The 17,921-nt window shown below is 45.9% G+C and overlaps 1 protein-coding gene across 2 annotated transcripts in view; it reads left to right on the forward strand.

Annotated features, from left to right (window-relative positions):
* ARHGEF19 (Rho guanine nucleotide exchange factor 19) overlaps window positions 1-17,921 on the forward strand; it is a 305,405-nt gene that overhangs the window by 226,535 nt on the left and 60,949 nt on the right. For both annotated transcript variants that reach the window (XM_085608601.1, XM_085608602.1), the window contains 4 exons: window positions 6,956-7,116; window positions 9,413-9,565; window positions 10,228-10,357; window positions 10,554-10,628. In XM_085608601.1, coding sequence (XP_085464727.1) covers window positions 6,956-7,116; window positions 9,413-9,565; window positions 10,228-10,357; window positions 10,554-10,628 — 519 coding nt within the window. The remainder of the gene's footprint in view (window positions 1-6,955; window positions 7,117-9,412; window positions 9,566-10,227; window positions 10,358-10,553; window positions 10,629-17,921) is intronic.

The raw sequence follows: 17,921 nt of genomic DNA on the forward strand, positions 1-17,921 counted from the left end.
TTCACTGGCAAACACTGTGAAGTGGCGCTAATGTGTTTATGTGTGAATAAATCAATCTGGCCATCTTACAACCACTCTGTCTTGATTGAGTTAGTTATTCATATTTTGAATGTTTTATTTCTCTACAACCCGAGGCTGCACTTAAAAACTGAAACATTTCAGAAATATGACGTTTCCAGCAAAAGTCTTTTTCTTTTTTGGATCCATTTCACAGGGGAGCAAATAAATGAAAGGAGCAAAGAGTAGGTAAAACCTGTTTCTTGAAGACTCGATTTTCACCAAATGAGGCATGAGACAGAAGGAGAGGGAAGAGGGGGAACAAAGAGAGGGGGGTGCGTGCAGCTGCCAGCGGCAGGAGAACTGGACACTTTCCTTGTCTTCTCTGCCCGTTCTGCCTGTCCCCAAAGCCCAGCCTTAACAGCATGTTTAAAAAACAGAAATTAGGGGAACGGAGTCTATGAAATTAAAGCAGTACGGGCACGCGGTGCCCTGCCGATCCTGCTCACTCCGACCTCTGCTCCTCGTAGAGACAGTGTTCGGAAAGGAAACACTAACGGCTCTGAAAACAGAGGAACACAGATTATACGGATGACGATGCTTACTCCTGAATAAACAGGTCCGTCACGCACTTACGTCACTGTAGGTCCTAGAAAGAAAGAATAGAGCGCGTCTCCTCGTCGTTGCGCGACACACCCAAGCACGGCAGGCGACACAGTACTGTGTCGCGGCACAGTGTTTGGAAAGCTCTGGCCTAACCAGTACCAGGGCCAGTGCTATGCTGAAAAAGACACATTCAGAATACAGTGAAAACCCCTACATCCACTAGGGTACACTATGGGTTTGGGTACCCCTGTGGTTGGCATGACCTACTCTATAAGGCCCTAGTACATAATAGGGCAGGGGGATTGAAACCACATCTAAGTCTCTAGCATATAATAGGGCATGGCAGTTTAGAGGCCAGCAGCCTTTTCTGCACTTGAATGTGTGCACTGCTGAGCCTGAGGTCCGTTTAAAAGTAGCTTTGTGTTGCAGGATTGCTTTTAAAAAGTAAATTGTGCCCAAGCTCAACTTTGGTGTTTGGGGTACTTAAAAATGGTTGACCTTCAATATTTGGGGATATTAGGTACCCCACGGTCTCCCCTAGGTGCCCCAGGGGTGGGGGATCAGTATTTATAAGGAGGACCCTTATAAAATGAGTTTTATATGCCCTTGGTTAAGTGAAATTGCACATTTCACTCCGCACATTGTGATAAAGTGCTGCCCCAAATCGACTTTGGTGGTGGGAGCACTGTGGAGGGAGGATCTGCAATATTTTTACATATTCAAAACCCCTAAACTAAAGTCTCCCCTAGCTGTTCCTGGGGTGGGGGTCCTTTAGATATATGTAGAGTACTTATAAAATATGTTTTTATAAGCCCTGGTGCTCGTGTTTCCCATTGCAAATCCCCTGCCATATAGGTTAACATGGCAGGAAGTTATTAACTAATAACTCTTGATAGTAGAAGGCCAACAGTACCATTCAAAGACTTACCAGTATAATATTGTTGAATTTCTCCTAAAATGTACATATAAGAAGTTATAAGACCTTTTTGTTTGTAAGCCTAGATTCAGCCTTCCAGTGGTCTGTCCTGATTGGTCAGAGTTAAGTGGATTAGTCAGGCTTCTTTGAAGAGGTGATAAAGAGCCCCTGGGGTTGACCAGCTCTGCTGGGAGGGCAGTGTCCTATTGCACAGGAATGCCAGAGCAGGGGGAGGAATCGTTAACAGTGGACTTCAAGGGAAGGGGAAGACACCAGTGTCATTTACAACTCCACTCTTTTGACCGCAGCCAGGGGAAGGAATGAGCAGATGCAAGGGGGAGAGACTATGTAGATTAGCCATCCTAGGTGTGTGTTTAGCCAGCTCTCCTCTGCTAGAAAATCAGGCATTATACATTTGGAGGAATTAGTGGACTCTGTGACAAAATAGTGCCACACCCTGCAGGAAGTGGTCAGACCTTTGGGTGGTACCCTGCAGCCCATTGAACAGGAGTGACCTCCTGCTTGACATAGAGAAGTTGGAATAAATCCAAGAAGGGCAGAACCTCTCAGATCTGCTGCTTGAAACTTAAGAAAGCAAGACAGGCCATGCTGTAAGCTTGATGTGTATTTCCTAAGGCCTGCACTCTAAAGATTGCACATTCTGCACCATCTGAAACTACAGCCTGTGGATTACCTTGCTGTAAAAGGACTAAAGTGTGGATTCCCTACAAGCTACAGGTTAACAGAGCTCACCTGGACCATAACCACCAAGGATCCTCAACCCAGAGCACTACCAGTGGATTTGTAAGGGTTTTGTCCAAGTGTATTGCGGCAACTGAAGTCCTCAACTTTCAAGGACCGTCTTGGAGCTTCCAGACCCTAGGAGTGGGTTTGAGACACCTTGGGCCCCTTTGGGGAACTTCAGCAAGAAGTTCCAGAAGTTTGGAAAACTTTGAAAAAAAGCTCCATAAGGGGACCGACTCAACCTGGCTAGGCAAGCCGCCTGCCTTCAACTGCGAGCCGGTCTGCCGTCCAGGTTTGACCCGCTGAAAAGTTCCGTAGGTCCTACTTCCAGAGTTTGACCGGGAGTAGGCGATATCTGAAGCCTGTGAAACCTCACCGAATCCAGCCTGGTGAAGAACATCAAGAGACCCCGCGAGAAAAAGCTCCATAAAGGTTTCTAAGCCCGAACGAAGAAAAGGTGACCTGGAGCAACCACGAAAGCCAAGCCGTCTGCCTTCAACCGCATGTCGGCCTGGATCCTTGGTTTGTCCCGCTGAAACGCTCCAGAGGTCGGACTTCCATAAGTTTGACCAGGAGCTCGTCGCAAGGCAATCTGGCGAACCCTCACAAAATCTGGACTGGCTGAGAACTTCGAGGGACCCTGGCAAGAAAAGCTCCAGAAAAGTCAGAAGGTAAAAACTTTGACGAGACCTACCGTGAGGGGTAGCCACCCAGGGCTCCATTGCGGTCGGCCTGAAACTTTGACTTTGACCCGGTCTATCGCGACCAGATGTCCCGATAAGGTGCTATAGGTTTCGATGTGCTATATATAGTGCTAAATCTTTAAACAAATCATATCTCCGGTTCCCTATATTGGATCTTTGTTGTTTTGGTGTCATTTTAAAGATACAAATATTTCCTATTTTTATAAATTGGTGTTGAATTTGTATTCTGCATTGTGTCTTACTTATTTACTGAAATGGTGTTTTTAAATGCTTTACATACCAAGCTACCAAGGGTTGAGCATAGGAATAATTTTCTAAGACCTATGCTGAGCCCTATACTGTCTTAGTGGCCTTATTGCCAAGGGCAGATATACCCTTGCCCCGACTAATAATCCACTTTCCAATAAAGGTATGTACTGGATCATGAATGGTGTCTCCATCCAGAGGTGGTGCAACGTCTCTTTCAGCAGAAGGGAGAGCCTTGGTGAGATCTCTTCACCACAGCCGAGAACACCCAATGTCAGCAGTTCTGCACGCTGGATTTTCCAAGTCCGCTGTCTCTCAGAGACGCTTTTCATCTCAAGTGGAGCTCAGGCCTCCTGCATGCCTTTCTGCCCTAACCACTCCTAACCAGAGTTCTTAAGAAGATCAGGAACAACCGGGCCCAATTCATCCTTGTAGCTCCAGACTGGGCACAGAGAGTCTGGTGTCCTGAGCTGTTCAACATGTCCATTGGTCCTCTGACCAGGCTGCCCCTTCGAGAGAATCTTCTGTTGCAGCAGCAGGGAAGGGTTCTCCACCCGAACATGTCAATGCTCCACTTTCTTGTGTGAAGATTGAGCGGTGACAGTTGACCGCTTTCGACCTACTGCCTGAAGTCTGTAACGTTACTTTGCCAGCCAGCCGTCCCTCTACCAACACTGTTTACACCTGTCATTGGGCTAAATGTGTTGCATGGTGTTCAGAAAGAAACATTGATCCTATGTCTGCCTACCTCTCTCAGGTTCGTCCTTTTCCTTGCCCAGCAGGGCTCTGCACTGGCACTGTTGAAGTATATCTATCTGCAATTTCTGCTTTTCTTCGGTTGCTGACCAACCTTCCCATTTCCCATCTCCTAATATACATAGATTTTTTAAAGTATTTCCACATATGTTCCCTCCCACACCCTTCGTTATATCCCAATGGGATCTCACTTGCATCCTCACCTTCCTTATGTACGCTCCCTTTTGAGCTTCTGCATAATTGTCCACTCAGGCACCTTACAATCAAGATAGCCTTTCTTATGGCAATAACATCTGCCCAGAGGGTCAGTGAGCTCCAGGCCTTGTCATACAAGCTTCCTTATCTTAACATCTACCCAGACTTCATATGAGAGCTCATTTTCTTCCAAAAGTGGTCACTTTGTTTCACAAAGGCCAAACCATCCCTCTCCCTACTTTTTACGCTCTGCTTCATCCCTCCAAGGGAGAGTGACTTCATCGTCTGGACCTAAAAGACCGTTATCATTCTACCTTGACTGCAAGAAAGAGCTTGGCTGAATAGCCAACTCTTCGTGGGGTATGTCACAGCAAAGAAAGGACTGGCCATGCAGGTGCAAACCATGTTCAGATGGATTATGCTCTGCATCAAAATCTGCTACTCATTGTCCAAAAAGCAAACCCCCTGAGGGTTTGCGTGCTCCTTTCAGCAGAGCTAAAGCTGCAACCACTGCATTAGCTTGCGGGGTTCCGATCCTGGATTTGTGCCATTCAGCAACATGGGCCTCAATGCACACATTCTATGTGGACAGGCAGGTCCGTAGAGGTGGGCACTTTACCTGTTCTGTCCAGCAGGACTTCTTCATGTGAAATTGGCCTGCAGACCTACCTCTTGTGAGGTATTGCTTAGGTATCTATTCTAAGGCAAGGAATCTGCAGCTAGAAATCTCTATCAGATTAACAAGTTTTTCCTTTGGTAACACCTTATCTGGTAGACACTCTGTCTAGCCGCAGGTTCCTTACCGACCCACACATCCTCCCCGCTCTGCAAACGGATTTAAGGAGATAAGATACTTCCCTTTCAGGAACCTAGTTTATCACACCAGTAGTCAGTGTACTTCGTGGCTCAGTGCTTCTGGTGTGTAAAGTTGCGAAAAGTAACTGACGTTAGTGCCCCTGGGTGGTGCCTATTTAGGCACTGTGAATATCAACTCCGATGCAGATGACGCCACGCAGAACCGAACGACAGCACCTGCTGGTGCAAACAATATCCAGATCAAGTCTGATGCCTGGGAAATTTCTAAGGCATGGGTATTCACACACATTTACCCGAGGGCCACAAAATACTGCCTGTGGCATTCTCTAGGGCCGCACCAATGCCAGCAATGCAAGAATCAGGTGGTGAAAGGTGGGCGTAGGGGGATGTGAAGCAGAAGCATGGTGTGGACAACAAACCGAGACTTCACGTGACTTCTGTTTGCCACCAACGCTCTGTTCTCATGCACCAAGATTTAAAGTCAAACCATTAACTTCTAATGTAAAACATGAGAGGGAAAGAGATACTCAGCTGTTGGCTGATTTGCAAAATGTGAAACCAGAAAAACTGGTATTAGTCCTGGCTCCCCCACCTGACAAATTGTGTGATCCTAGGCAATTGTTTAATTTCACTTTGCCTGCAATTTCTTCATTGCCACATATGGGAGCCTCCTTAAAGTATACGAGGTCAGGATGTGTGCTGTACAAAACCTTCTCTTGTGTTTCATTTGAAAAACTATAATGTTGTTCCAATTATAAAACAACAAAGGCTATACACAAGGTGTACCTGACAAATGATTTGCATCTTGGTTCATTAATGGCGTTTTCAGAATTGGGGATGGCATGAATGCTTCCAAGATCATATTTGAAAACTATCACTACTGATAAATGCCTGACAATGCAGTGATACAATCTGCTCTACTAAGGTAAAACGCTCAAGCATGTTTATGAAATATTCTTTTTTTAAAGTTTGTAGAAAGGTTGTCATATTTTTACATGTTTAATGCAATATGTCTTTAAAACTAAAGGTGTTCCTAAAGATAAGATGGCTAGGAGACCTTATTTCCTTCTTTACCATTACTCTAATTAGAGTGTAAATAAAGTCGCCCCGTTTTTTTCACAGCTTTCTAAATGTTCCTGCTCTGTCAAGTGAGCAGCAGCCCAGTGCTGCTATTCACCTGGGTGCCCTAATTAAAGGTCAGGAGGGCCGCATGCGGCCCCCGGGCCGTACTTTGAGTGTTACTGTTCTAATGTAAGGAATCTGCAGCTAGATAGACTCTAACAGATTAGGCGTTAACGAAGGCACATAACGTGTTCCTCGGTTCTTCAGTCTGTCATATCATCTTTGGTTCGGCAAAATGCCAAAAAAAGCGGTTCTGCAGTCTTAAATACAGCAATGAAGTAATTATTGATATTTTTGTTAAATTAATTTCAGCAGCATCTGTTGGCGATGCAACTTTGTTAACTTGGTACATCCTCAAACTGTAATGAGCAGGACGAGGAGGATGGAGATGAGGTTGCAATGGTTCATTTACTTACCGTTAATCTTCATTATCCCGACTCTGAGTTCTCCTTGTCCCAGTCCAAAACCCTCCATTCTCCTAATCGCACCTCCACTTAAACTACTTGTAATACAGGAATTTTTAGAGGGAGGGAGGATCATTTATTAGAGGTGAAATATCTAGATCATATCTGCAATGGGACCTCAAGTTCTTGAGGGTGGCTAATCTCTTTGTCACAGGTGGAATCACCTCAGACTGTAACGTCTGGCATAAAAATGACTCTGAATTGGAGTGCTGAAGATTACGGGTAAGTAATTTAAAAAAATGTCCCTACTCCACTTACCGTTCCTTATATAACACTGCCTCCTTTGCCCCTCTTTGTGTTTCTCTGAAGCATTTTGTTTATCTTTTTCCCTGTTAACTTCCCTGATCCCTTACTCATAGGCCCCCGTTTCTTCTTGCCTCTCCTCACAGGCTAAGTTTGAGCTGATTACATCCGAGTCCTCCTACATTCACAGTCTCTCCATCGCTGTGGATCACTTTCTAAACTCACCAGACTTGCACGAGTGTCTGGGAGCCCAGGACAAGCAGTGGCTCTTCTCCAAACTACCCGAGGTGAAGGATGTTAGTGAAAGGTAAGAGCTTCACCCATTGCCACCCTCTCTAATTTTCCTGTCCACCACCACACATTAGCAGGACACTTAATACCCATTATTGGCCTTAGATCCAAGGTGGAACTTGGGCCTGCCATAGCTGTCTTTGCAGCATGAAATGCAGTGCATTCTGGGCAGGTAATTCTTAAAGTACGTCAAAATAAGGAGGTAAATTATGCAGTAGGGTTTACTAAATTATGCCGTTAAATAAAGGCTAATTATGTAGCAAGAAAAGGCAGGTCATGTAGCGTAATATGTGATATATTCAGTGGCATCATGCTCTAGCTATTATCATATGTTAATACCCATTGTTATAAATGAGATTCCAGTGCTATGGTAAAGACATAGATTTCCAAACACAGAAAACTATACATTGTAAGCAGATCATATCTAAATGTTATTGATCAAAAATGTATTATTTTGCAAGAGAGCACAGTAATGCTATTTCTTTTGTACCCTCACGCTAGATATGTGTCCCTCGTTCTTATTGATTCTACTGATCCAGTAATTCTGCACCTAGAATTAGCAATACCCTTGGGATGAGTAATTCCAGGAAGTGTAATTAGAGGGCCATTAGGGGTGTCACCTGAGAAATGAGGAATGTCTGCAGAAATCTATATTTTCACAGTTTCCTGCTGGTTGTTCCCACATTTTAGCCTTTTTTCGCCATTACACATTTCACCAGGTTTTTCCTGGCGAAGTGTGCTAGGGGTAAAGAAAACGACACCCCAATTAGACCATGAACACTTGGGCTCTCCTTTACAAGAGGCCAGCACCGCCGGAGCATCACATTTTATGACGACCGGGTGTGCAGGCCTCTCAATCATATCTATGAGGTGACGCAAAGCCACCCTGCGCGGCTTTACATGGCCTCATAGATATGGAGTAAGGCAAGGCAGCGCAAAGTGCTGCCTTGCTTTACTCTACGTCAAGGAGGCGTTCCATGGGTATTGCTGTGGGAGTTCCCACTCAACACCCATGGATTTTGACGCTACTCCAGATTTACAACATCACATAAACCTTGGGTGGCGCCAAAAACGTACGCCTCTCCTCTTACATTTCTCCTAGTTTTTTCCTCTTTCTACTTGTGCTACAGTTTGCAGCACACATATAACAAGGAAATGCCTCTCGTGATTGATTTTGTGCAGGACAGTGCCCCTTCCTCCACCAAAACAATCATGCCAACAACACAGACACCCTTCACCATGGTGTAACAGCGACTTGTGCGGTAAAGGAATGCTTTGCAAACATGCATTCATGGTTAAGACAGCGTTGTCAAGGCAGGCGTGGTAAATGCCTACGTGGTTCCGGCAAGCAACAGTATGGTAAACTAGTTTTGTTTGTAGCATTAGCATAATATTGTCCCAGTCAATTTCTGTGGCTTCTCTCACCACTTTGTTGTGCCATGATAGCTGCACTCTCTGCCTCTGCCTTTTAAGATCAGCAAGCCATACCTTTGTCTTTGGTGCATCCGTCGATTTCCTATTCATGCCTATTCTGCACTTTGCCAACACAAATTTGAATTTGTATCTGGCCTGCGATCATTTTGATCTGCATATGTGACACTGCAGACATGAGGCTGGTTTGCATTTCTATCTCTTTTATCTATTATCTCTGATACAAGGGTTACTATAGTACCCTAAAATTGTTCTATCACCAGCAATCTAAAAACAAGTGTTAGAAATCAGACACAAATCAATCACATCTTGGGCAGCAGTCGGTCGCTCCAAGGTACATCTTAGCCAAATATGCCTTATGCAAGTAATTGAGCTGTATGCATTTCAAGCGAGGATTTCTTAAAACTGCTAAGGTCTATTTTATTCTCCTGATCACATGCTGTCCGTATTTTATTCTGCTTATCCAATGCGTTATTTTCACCAATCTCGCTTTACCAATTTTCTTGATCTCAGAAGAAATAAAGACTCAGCAAAATGTAATTGAGTAGTTGACACAGAGTTGACCCAAAACCCAAATTGGCCTTCTGACAAGCACTTAGCTGTATGGTAGTTTGCAATCGTACTCAGCTCAATGGTGTTGGAAACATGGATAGTGCTGCATAAACATGAATGCGAACACTTCAAACACAAAGTGAGATAGACATACATTTTTCCCAAAAACGTTTTACTTAGTTAAGGTTGTCAAGTTTCTTGCTCTCCTTGGCTCTTGGGAAATCTCTCACATCTTGCATTCAGTAATATCTTTACATGTCCACCCTGTAGCCGAAAGCCCTGAGGTTGTGCGATATTTGGGTGCCAATTGTTTTTTCTACCCTGGCTAGGTTCTTGCTGGTTTTGGAAGAGAGGCTGGAGGAGGACGTTCTGTGTTTTGATGTCTGTGACATTGTTCTCAACCACTGCCCACAATTTCGCCGGGTCTACCTTCCTTACGTCACCAACCAGGCCTACCAGGAACAGACCTACCAGCGTCTTCTGTAAGTATGGGTCAGGTGCATCACTGTCTTGTTTACCTTGATGTATATCTGTCAGTCTGCCAGCCTACACATTTGTGGTAATCGTTGAAAACGGCAACTTTTCATTTGCTGCCACATATACTATGTACCTTTTGTTAGGTCCTCCAACAGTCATTAGAGGTTGGGCTGGTTACGTTGCAAAAAATAGAGATCCCTGCAAGATGAATTATGAGCCTGCATTGGCGAAGTCATTGAGCAATCAAAATCAAACACTTAAGGCTTAGGTCTTTTTCTAGTAGATTCAGGGACCCCAAGGCCCAATCAGACTGTGTCTCCCTGCTGTGCTACTGTACTGCTCAGAGAAATCCATGATCCAACTGGCCTTTTCCTCCCATTCTCACCACCATAAAGTAATATGGACTCCCGTGACCATCTAGGATGCTCTTCACAGCATGTTACAGGAAAACTATGACTTGACCAGCCTGTTCCACTCAGACCTGCTTTGACACAGAAGGGATTTTAGGGACTAACAAGCCTGTTATTTGCAGGCTGCCCTATATAAACAGAGTGTCTTGAGAACCATTCAGAATGCTCATGTGTCTACTTCTTACATTGAGTTATTAAGGCACTGTTGCCTTGGATGCCCAGATACGTGTCTCTAAATTTTTTGTGTTGCTCCACAGGTTGGAAAACCCCAGGTTCCCAGGAATCCTGGCCAAGCTTGAGGAGGACCAGGTCTGTCAGCGGCTACCACTCACATCTTTCCTGATACTGCCATTTCAGAGGATAATGCGCCTCAAGATGCTGGTGGAGGTAAAGTCACAATATGATTCCATTGTAGGATGAGAAATTTCTCAAATATATTCTTTGATGGTGTCTTTCAGACTGTCCCAGAGACTATAATTGAGTCATTTCTGTTGTTATTTTCAAAGTTCTGCAAGCAGCAGTGTCTTATTTGTCTACTTTCAGTTTCCAGTTTTCCAGTTATGGTGTCTGTTTGTCCCCCTAGAATATCTTGAAGCAGACAACACAGGGTTCAAGGGACGAAGACACAGCAACGAAGGCTTTCAATGAACTAAAAAAGGTGAATTTAGAGGTAGATGGGCAAGTCCCATGTTTTGCTCAGTCTGGGTGTGTGTCTATATTTTTTCTAAAAACGGGGTATGCAGTTCCTTAAAGTGAGGGAAAATTCAGGTCTTTTTTAAAAAGTGCCCTCACACACCCCAAGGGAAGTCCTGTTTCATCATTGGGCCTGCTCCTCGTCGTGCCGGCGCTGCAATGCCAGACGGGCACCCGCAAAGGGGCTCTTTGGCGGAGATCTTTTTTTGATGAAGCCGTATCGTGTGTGTGGGCTAGGTAGTGCGATGAGTGTATGAGTGATTTTAAAATAGGTCTAGGGGGCACTAGCGACACTAAAATGTTGTCGATATAGCGACGCCACAGGGTGATGTTATCCTTAAAGGGGTTGGTATCGATGAGCACGTGTTTTGCCTCAAAGTTTGACATGTGGAGACATGCCACGCTGGGGGCGAAGGTACTGCCCATCGATGTCCCCTGGGTTTGGTGGTAGAGTCGATCCTCAAACTGGAAGAAATTCTCAGCATGCTTGGCTCCACTTAAGCAAAATACAACTACCTAACCCCCTTGCACCAGTTCTAGTATGTCATGCACTATCATCATGCTCCAATTACACCCCTTTCACCTTGTGTTCCCTTAATAACATAATTTTTTGGGGAAGGGTTAAGTTGGTTAACTGGAACTTCAGAACGCTATCAGATTTGTTGGTAGACTACCACACTCAAGCTTTGTCAACCCAACATATGTGAATAAACATTTATTTGTTCTCCTCAAAGCTTATACTGTGAGAATAAGCCATGTTTTACTTCACACACAGATAATACAAACAAAAAAAGAGTTTCATATTCCTCTAGCAAGTTAGTTCGGTGCTTAAAGCATTTCACACTTCTTCCTTCAGTTCGAGGCATGTGGGCTGCTGAATTCATATCTGTGCATAGATCGCCGCCTAGTGTTGGGTCCGGATGATTGCACATTGTTGTCCTGGAAGAGTCTTCGAAGTATCACGAGATAGGTGGCTCCTCCCCTGGACTACAGTGCGCATGGGCATCCTCTCCATCCTTAGATTGTTTTTTTCCGCCATTGGGTTCGGATGTGCTTATCTTAGCTCAAGTTCGGAAACTTTAGTTTAAGGCCAAAAGGCCTTTAGATCTCGTCGGTATTGTTCCCGTTCGGTATTGACCAGTTTATTTTGTGTTTTAGCACCTTCTTCATGCTTTTCGGATCCACTTTGGTCCGAACATCGAACTTCGATCGACGATGGAATTGAGGACTCCCTTCAAGAGATGTCCTTTATGCCATGCGAAATACCCTCACGTCGATGTCCATCCGGAGTGCAACAAATGTCTCTCACCGGATCATGATGAGTCGAAATGTATGGCCTGCGCTCGGTTCCGCTCAAAGAAGACTCTCCGGAATCGACGGGCAGCCAGATTGGAGGCACAGCAATCGGCGCCTGCCCCGGCCAACATCTTCAGCACTGAGGACGAAGACGCCGAGAGCGTAGAAGACATAGGGCCCGATTCACAGAACTAACTTAAGACAAAATCCTAAACTTACTACCATTTTGGTATTCACAGAAGGCACTTACTCATTTTGGTATTCACAGAAGGCACTTACTCATTTCAGTATTCACAGAAGTTAGGAGTCCTAACTTTAGGACTCCTAAATTCCTTCTGTGAATACCGAAAGTCTTAAAATTAGGATTTTTCTCAGTTTAGTAGTAGTATAGTTAGGACTCCTAACTTTAGGACTCCTAAATACCTTCTATGAATACCGAAATTCTTAAAATTAGGATTTTTCTCAATTTAGTAGTCCTAAATTTAGGACTCCTAACTTTAGGACTCCTAAATGCCTTCTGTGACTACCGAAAGCCTTAAAATTAGGATTTTTCTCAGTTTAGTAGTAGTATAGTTAGGACTCCTAACTTTAGGACTCCTAAATGCCTTCTGTGAATACCGAAAGTCTTAAAATTAGGATTTTTCTCAATTTAGTAGTCCTAAATCTAAACTTAGGACTACTAAATTGAGAAAAATCCTAATTTTAAGACTTTCGGTATTCACAGAAGGCATTTATGAGTCCTAAAGTTAGGAGTCCTAACTATACTACTACTAAACTGCGAAAAATCCTAATTTTAAGACTTTCGGTATTCACAGAAGGCATTTAGGAGTCCTAAAGTTAGGACTCCTAACTTCTGTGAATACCGAAATGAGTAAGTGCCTTCTGTGAATACCAAAATGAGTAAGTGCCTTCTGTGAATACCAAAATGGTAGTAAGTTTAGGATTTTGTCTTAAGTTAGTTCTGTGAATCGGGCCCATAGACTCCAGCCACGCTTCCGAACATGACTCCCGATCGGAAGACGATGATGAGGTGATCTTTGGGCACGAATACGTCGTCGAAGAGGTAGGAGACTACAATGAGACCCTTGGGGCCGAGGAAGATAGCTCCAGCGAAGAGCTAGGCCAACCCGTCGATACGGAGGCTGAGAGACAAAGTCGTCATAAGGCTCAGGTCTAGGGATCGCCTGCGGGCCTTACCCAAGATCAGTCACACGGTTCTTCGGTCCTGCCTCAAGGCCCGGCCTCGAACATTTCACAGGAGCCATTAATATCGAAGACGACTGGATTTCCTTCAGTGAAACCGAAACCGTCCGTCGCACCGGTTACATCGAAACCGAAAGTGAAACAGGTTGCGATCGGATCGAAGGCCTCGAAGCCCTCCACTCCTTCGACGCCGGCATAAGTCCTCGGCACCGAATGCACCAAACGAGATTTCGGTGCCGAGCTCACCTCGACGGGTCCCGGCGCCGAGCCAAAGAAGAAGGCCCTCGGTCCCCACAAGGCGCCTCGGCCTATGGCACCGAAGATTACGGCCCAACCCACCAAGGTGAAGGTGGTCGACCCGTCTGCGTCGACATCGAAGAGTGCGGCACCTGCAAAATCATCGACTCCGACGAGCGTCGATACATCCCTTCGGATCGACGACCCAAAGACTGGAAATAAGTCGGATGCCGCTTCGACGCCTGCCTCCAAGGTGCCTATCGGTTCCAAAGCGCCATCTGCGTTCACCTTGCAACAGGTCTCAGCGTCGTTGCAACGCATCAGAGACCGGGCAACCCTCCAACCTACGTCGGGTCCAGAAACGCACAAGGCAGCAAAATCACACTCGGCGCCGGCGCACATCACATTTGGATTGCCGCCGCCAACCACAGTCACTATCCGCTGGACACATCGATATCGAGCCTTCACAGGCACACTTTATCGACGCCGACACTGGTATGTTGATGCTCCACAAGCGGAAAATCACACCAGAGAAGGGATTGGACTCCTACAAAATTCCTTTGAAACACAAACTGCCGGCAGGGTCCGCACCAGTGCTTCATGAAACCTTTCAACCCTTCCTTCAGGATCCACCGTCCTTTTCTCCTACGCATTCAGAGGCAGACGCAGGAGAGGACTATATAGGTGATGATACCACCTACCCTGGGAATATCGATCCTGATGATCACATGCAAGACACAGATCAGGCATGGGATGACCCCACCGACCAGGGTAACGCACCAGATACTGCTGACACGCAGCTTTACAATATAAAGACGTCTCCCACAGAGGACACTGCTGCCTTTAATGCCCTCATAGAATGGGCTGCTGCCAATCATGGAGTGGAACTCCATTCTGACACTGTGGAAGAAGATTTCTTAGTGGACACTTTCGCCTCCTCTGAGAAAACCGTCAAAACTCTGCCAATGTTGAAGGGAGTTCTAAAACCTGCAAAAGACATTTTTAAAGAAACAACCAGGGAACGGGTGTTGAACCCCAGAATCGAAAAGAAATACAAGCCTGCACCCGGAGACCCTATGTATATTAGGGGTCAGTTACCTTTAGACTCCATGGTTGTTGCTAATGCTCGCAAACGAGCCCATTCACAAACAACGGGTGATGCTCCTCCCCCGACAAGGAGTCCAAAGTGCTGGAGACGTCAGGCAAAAGGTTAGCAGCGCAAGCGGCAAACATCTGGCGCATTGCCAACACCCAGGCACTCCTGGCCCGTTATGATAGGTCCCACTACGACACACCAGAATCACTGCTACAACATTTGCCAGATGAATACAAAGAGGCAGCGGAGCTCCTTATCAGAGAGGGACAACTCCTTACAAATGCGTCCATCAAATGCGCACTGGATGCAGCCGACACTGCAGCAAGGGCCATCAACACAAGCGTCATGTTGAGGAGGCACGCATGGTTACGAATCTCAGGCTTCAAGCCTGAGATTCAGAACAATATCTCAAACCAACCGGTCAACCCAGACTATTTATTTGGCCCTGAGGATGACACTACCCTCGAAAAAATTAAGAAAGACACTGAAACTGCTAAATCAATGGGGGCTCTGCAGTCGCAGCAGTTTCGTAGTGGCTCCTTTCGTCACCCCCGGAATAGAGGAGCAGCTAGAGGTCAGGGGTCCCAGCAGCAGTACACTAAAGGGGGTACGCAGAGTAACTATGATAAAACCAATAGAGGTGGATATCGTGGATCCAGCACCAAGGGCAGAGGACGTGGGTACGGCAACACCAGGTCATCCCCCAAAAACAAACAGTGACGCCTTCTCACTGCCCCCCGACCACATAACACCTGTCGGGGGGAGACTCCAGCAGTTCCTGTCAGTCTGGAAAACCATCACCACAGACAGGTGGGTCAGGGACATTATCCAGTACGGTTACTGTCTAGAATTAACATCCACTCCACCCACCATACCGCCAAAGCACCGTCCTATGTCCGTAGAGCACTTGGCATTATTGCAGCAGGAGGTACTAAGTATGCTGCAAAAAGGTGCCATAGAAGTCGTGCCCGTCAACCAACAGGGGACAGGGGTGTACTCTCTATACTTCTTAATCCCAAAAAAGGACGGTTCTCTCAGACCTATACTAGACCTGAGACCCCTCAACCACTACATTCTGTCGGAGCATTTCCATATGCTCACCCTACAGCAGGTTCTACCGCTACTCAGTCAGGGAGACTTCCTAGCCACACTGGATTTGAAAGATGCGTATTTCCACATACCCATACATCCATCGCACAGAAAATATCTCAGGTTCACTATTCAGGATCACCACTATCAGTTCAAAGTTCTCCCCTTCGGCGTAACGACGGCACCCAGGGTCTTTACCAAGTGCCTAGCGACAGTGGCTGCACATCTACGAAGACAGCACATTCACGTCTTCCCTTACCTGGACGACTGGCTTGTTCAGGCAAAGTCAGCCCAGCAATGTGCCAGCCACATGTCCCTCACCATTCACCTTCTTCACAGTCTAGGATTCTCACTAAATTACCCAAAATCACATCTTCAACCCGCACACGTACGACAGTACCTGGGCGCGACCATAAACACTCTGACAGCCACAGCTCAGCCAAATTTAGTGAGGATCAACAGCATGCAACTGCTGATCACAAAGTTCAAACCTCAACACTCCCTTCCAGCGCGAGAGATTGGTGTGACAGACACAGCTTTGGCATGGGTCAAATCTTTCCTGTCCAATAGGTCCCAGTCTGTATCTTTGGGCCATTACCTATCCAGCGAAAAAACTATTACATCTGGAGTCCCGCAGGGATCCATATTAAGTCCACTTCTTTTTAACATCTATATGGCACCCCTCCTCGCTGTGATAGAGGCACACGGGATCCTTGTTACGTCATATGCTGACGACACTCAATTGGTCGTCTCCATAGACAAAAACCGCACGGATACTGAATTGTGTTTTCGGAATTGTCTCACTGAGGTATTTCAGTGGTTAAACAAAAACCACTTAAAGTGCAACAGTGGGAAAACCGAAATCATACCATTGGGTCAGGACTTACCTTTTTGCCCGAGGGATTGGTGGCCTAAAGACTCTGAGGCCCCGCCCAGTGCTGTGTCTTCTGCTCGCAACCTAGGCGTGCAATTTGATGCTACCTTATCATTTGACGATCATGTTAGGATCACGGCTGGCTGCTGCTTTGGCCTTATCAAATCTTTAAAGAAATTTTTTGACTTCCTCCCCATTGCTTCCAGGAAATCGGTCGTGGTTGCACTAATACTCTCCCGACTCGACTATTGCAATGGGTTGATGGCAGGGGTAAAAAAGTCCACTTTGAAGAAATTGCAAAGTGTACAGCACGCGGCGGCACGGTTAGTGTTAAAACTCCCTAGGAAATCTTCAGCCTCAACTGCATTAAATTCCCTACACTGGTTGCCACTGCATAAGAGAATTCTTTTCAAACTCCTGCTCACAGCTTTTAAATCCTTGAAAAATATAGGTCCCAAATACCTTGTTAAACGTTTTATCCGCTATGATCCTGTACGTTGTCTACGATCCTCAGGGGCCAATCTTGCTAAGGTCCCGAGGCATAAATACAAAACTAGGGGCGGAAAAACGTTCACAGTCCAAGCAGCAAGAGCTTGGAATAATTTACCTGTAAATCTTAGACTGATTGAGTCCGAATGTCTCTTTAGGAAACAACTGAAGACCTGGGTCTATCAGCAATCAGATACCTATGTGCTAGCAGCCATCTAGATCTTTTCACCGCTTATCCCCTATACGCATGCTCAGCGCCAAGATGCTCCTTCCGGAGCGAATGTTGCGCTTTATAAATACCCAAATAACAATAACAATAACAGTTGATAGGCATGATGGCCTCCTGCATCTTCATAGTCCCGCACGCGAGACTACATATGCGCCCGCTTCAGGAGTGCTTAGCACGTCAATGGAATCAGGCTCACGGACAATTAACAGACCTAGTGTTGGTGAGCGGTCAGGCATACAACTCTCTGCATTGGTGGAATCCACAAAACCTTTGCAAGGGCCGACCGTTCCAAGAGCCTGTTCCACAAATAATACTGACGGCGGACGCCTCTCTCCAGGGATGGGGAGCTCATGTACTCAATTACACAGTGCAGGGACTATGGACCACACAGCAAAAAAAGATGCACATCAACATTCTGGAACTGATGGCAATCTTCCTAGCCATGAAAGCATTCAAAGTACACTTATGCAACAAAGTCGTGTTTATCCGGACGGACAACATGACTGCCATGTACTACATACAGAAGCAAGGAGGAACACACTCTCCACAGTTGTCTCATCTGGCTCAGAGCATGTGGAAGTGGGCCATTCAGAGGAACATATTCCTCATTGCGGAACACCTCCCAGGCAAGGACAACCAGATGGCGGATGTGCTCAGCAGACACAGCCACCAGATGCACGAGTGGGAGCTACATCCATCAGTACTCCAGCCGTACTTCCAACAGTGGGGTCATCCAGAGATAGAC

The sequence above is a fragment of the Triturus cristatus genome, chromosome 1_2 (genome assembly GCF_964204655.1).
Source record: "Triturus cristatus chromosome 1_2, aTriCri1.1, whole genome shotgun sequence".
Taxonomy (NCBI): domain Eukaryota; kingdom Metazoa; phylum Chordata; class Amphibia; order Caudata; family Salamandridae; genus Triturus; species Triturus cristatus.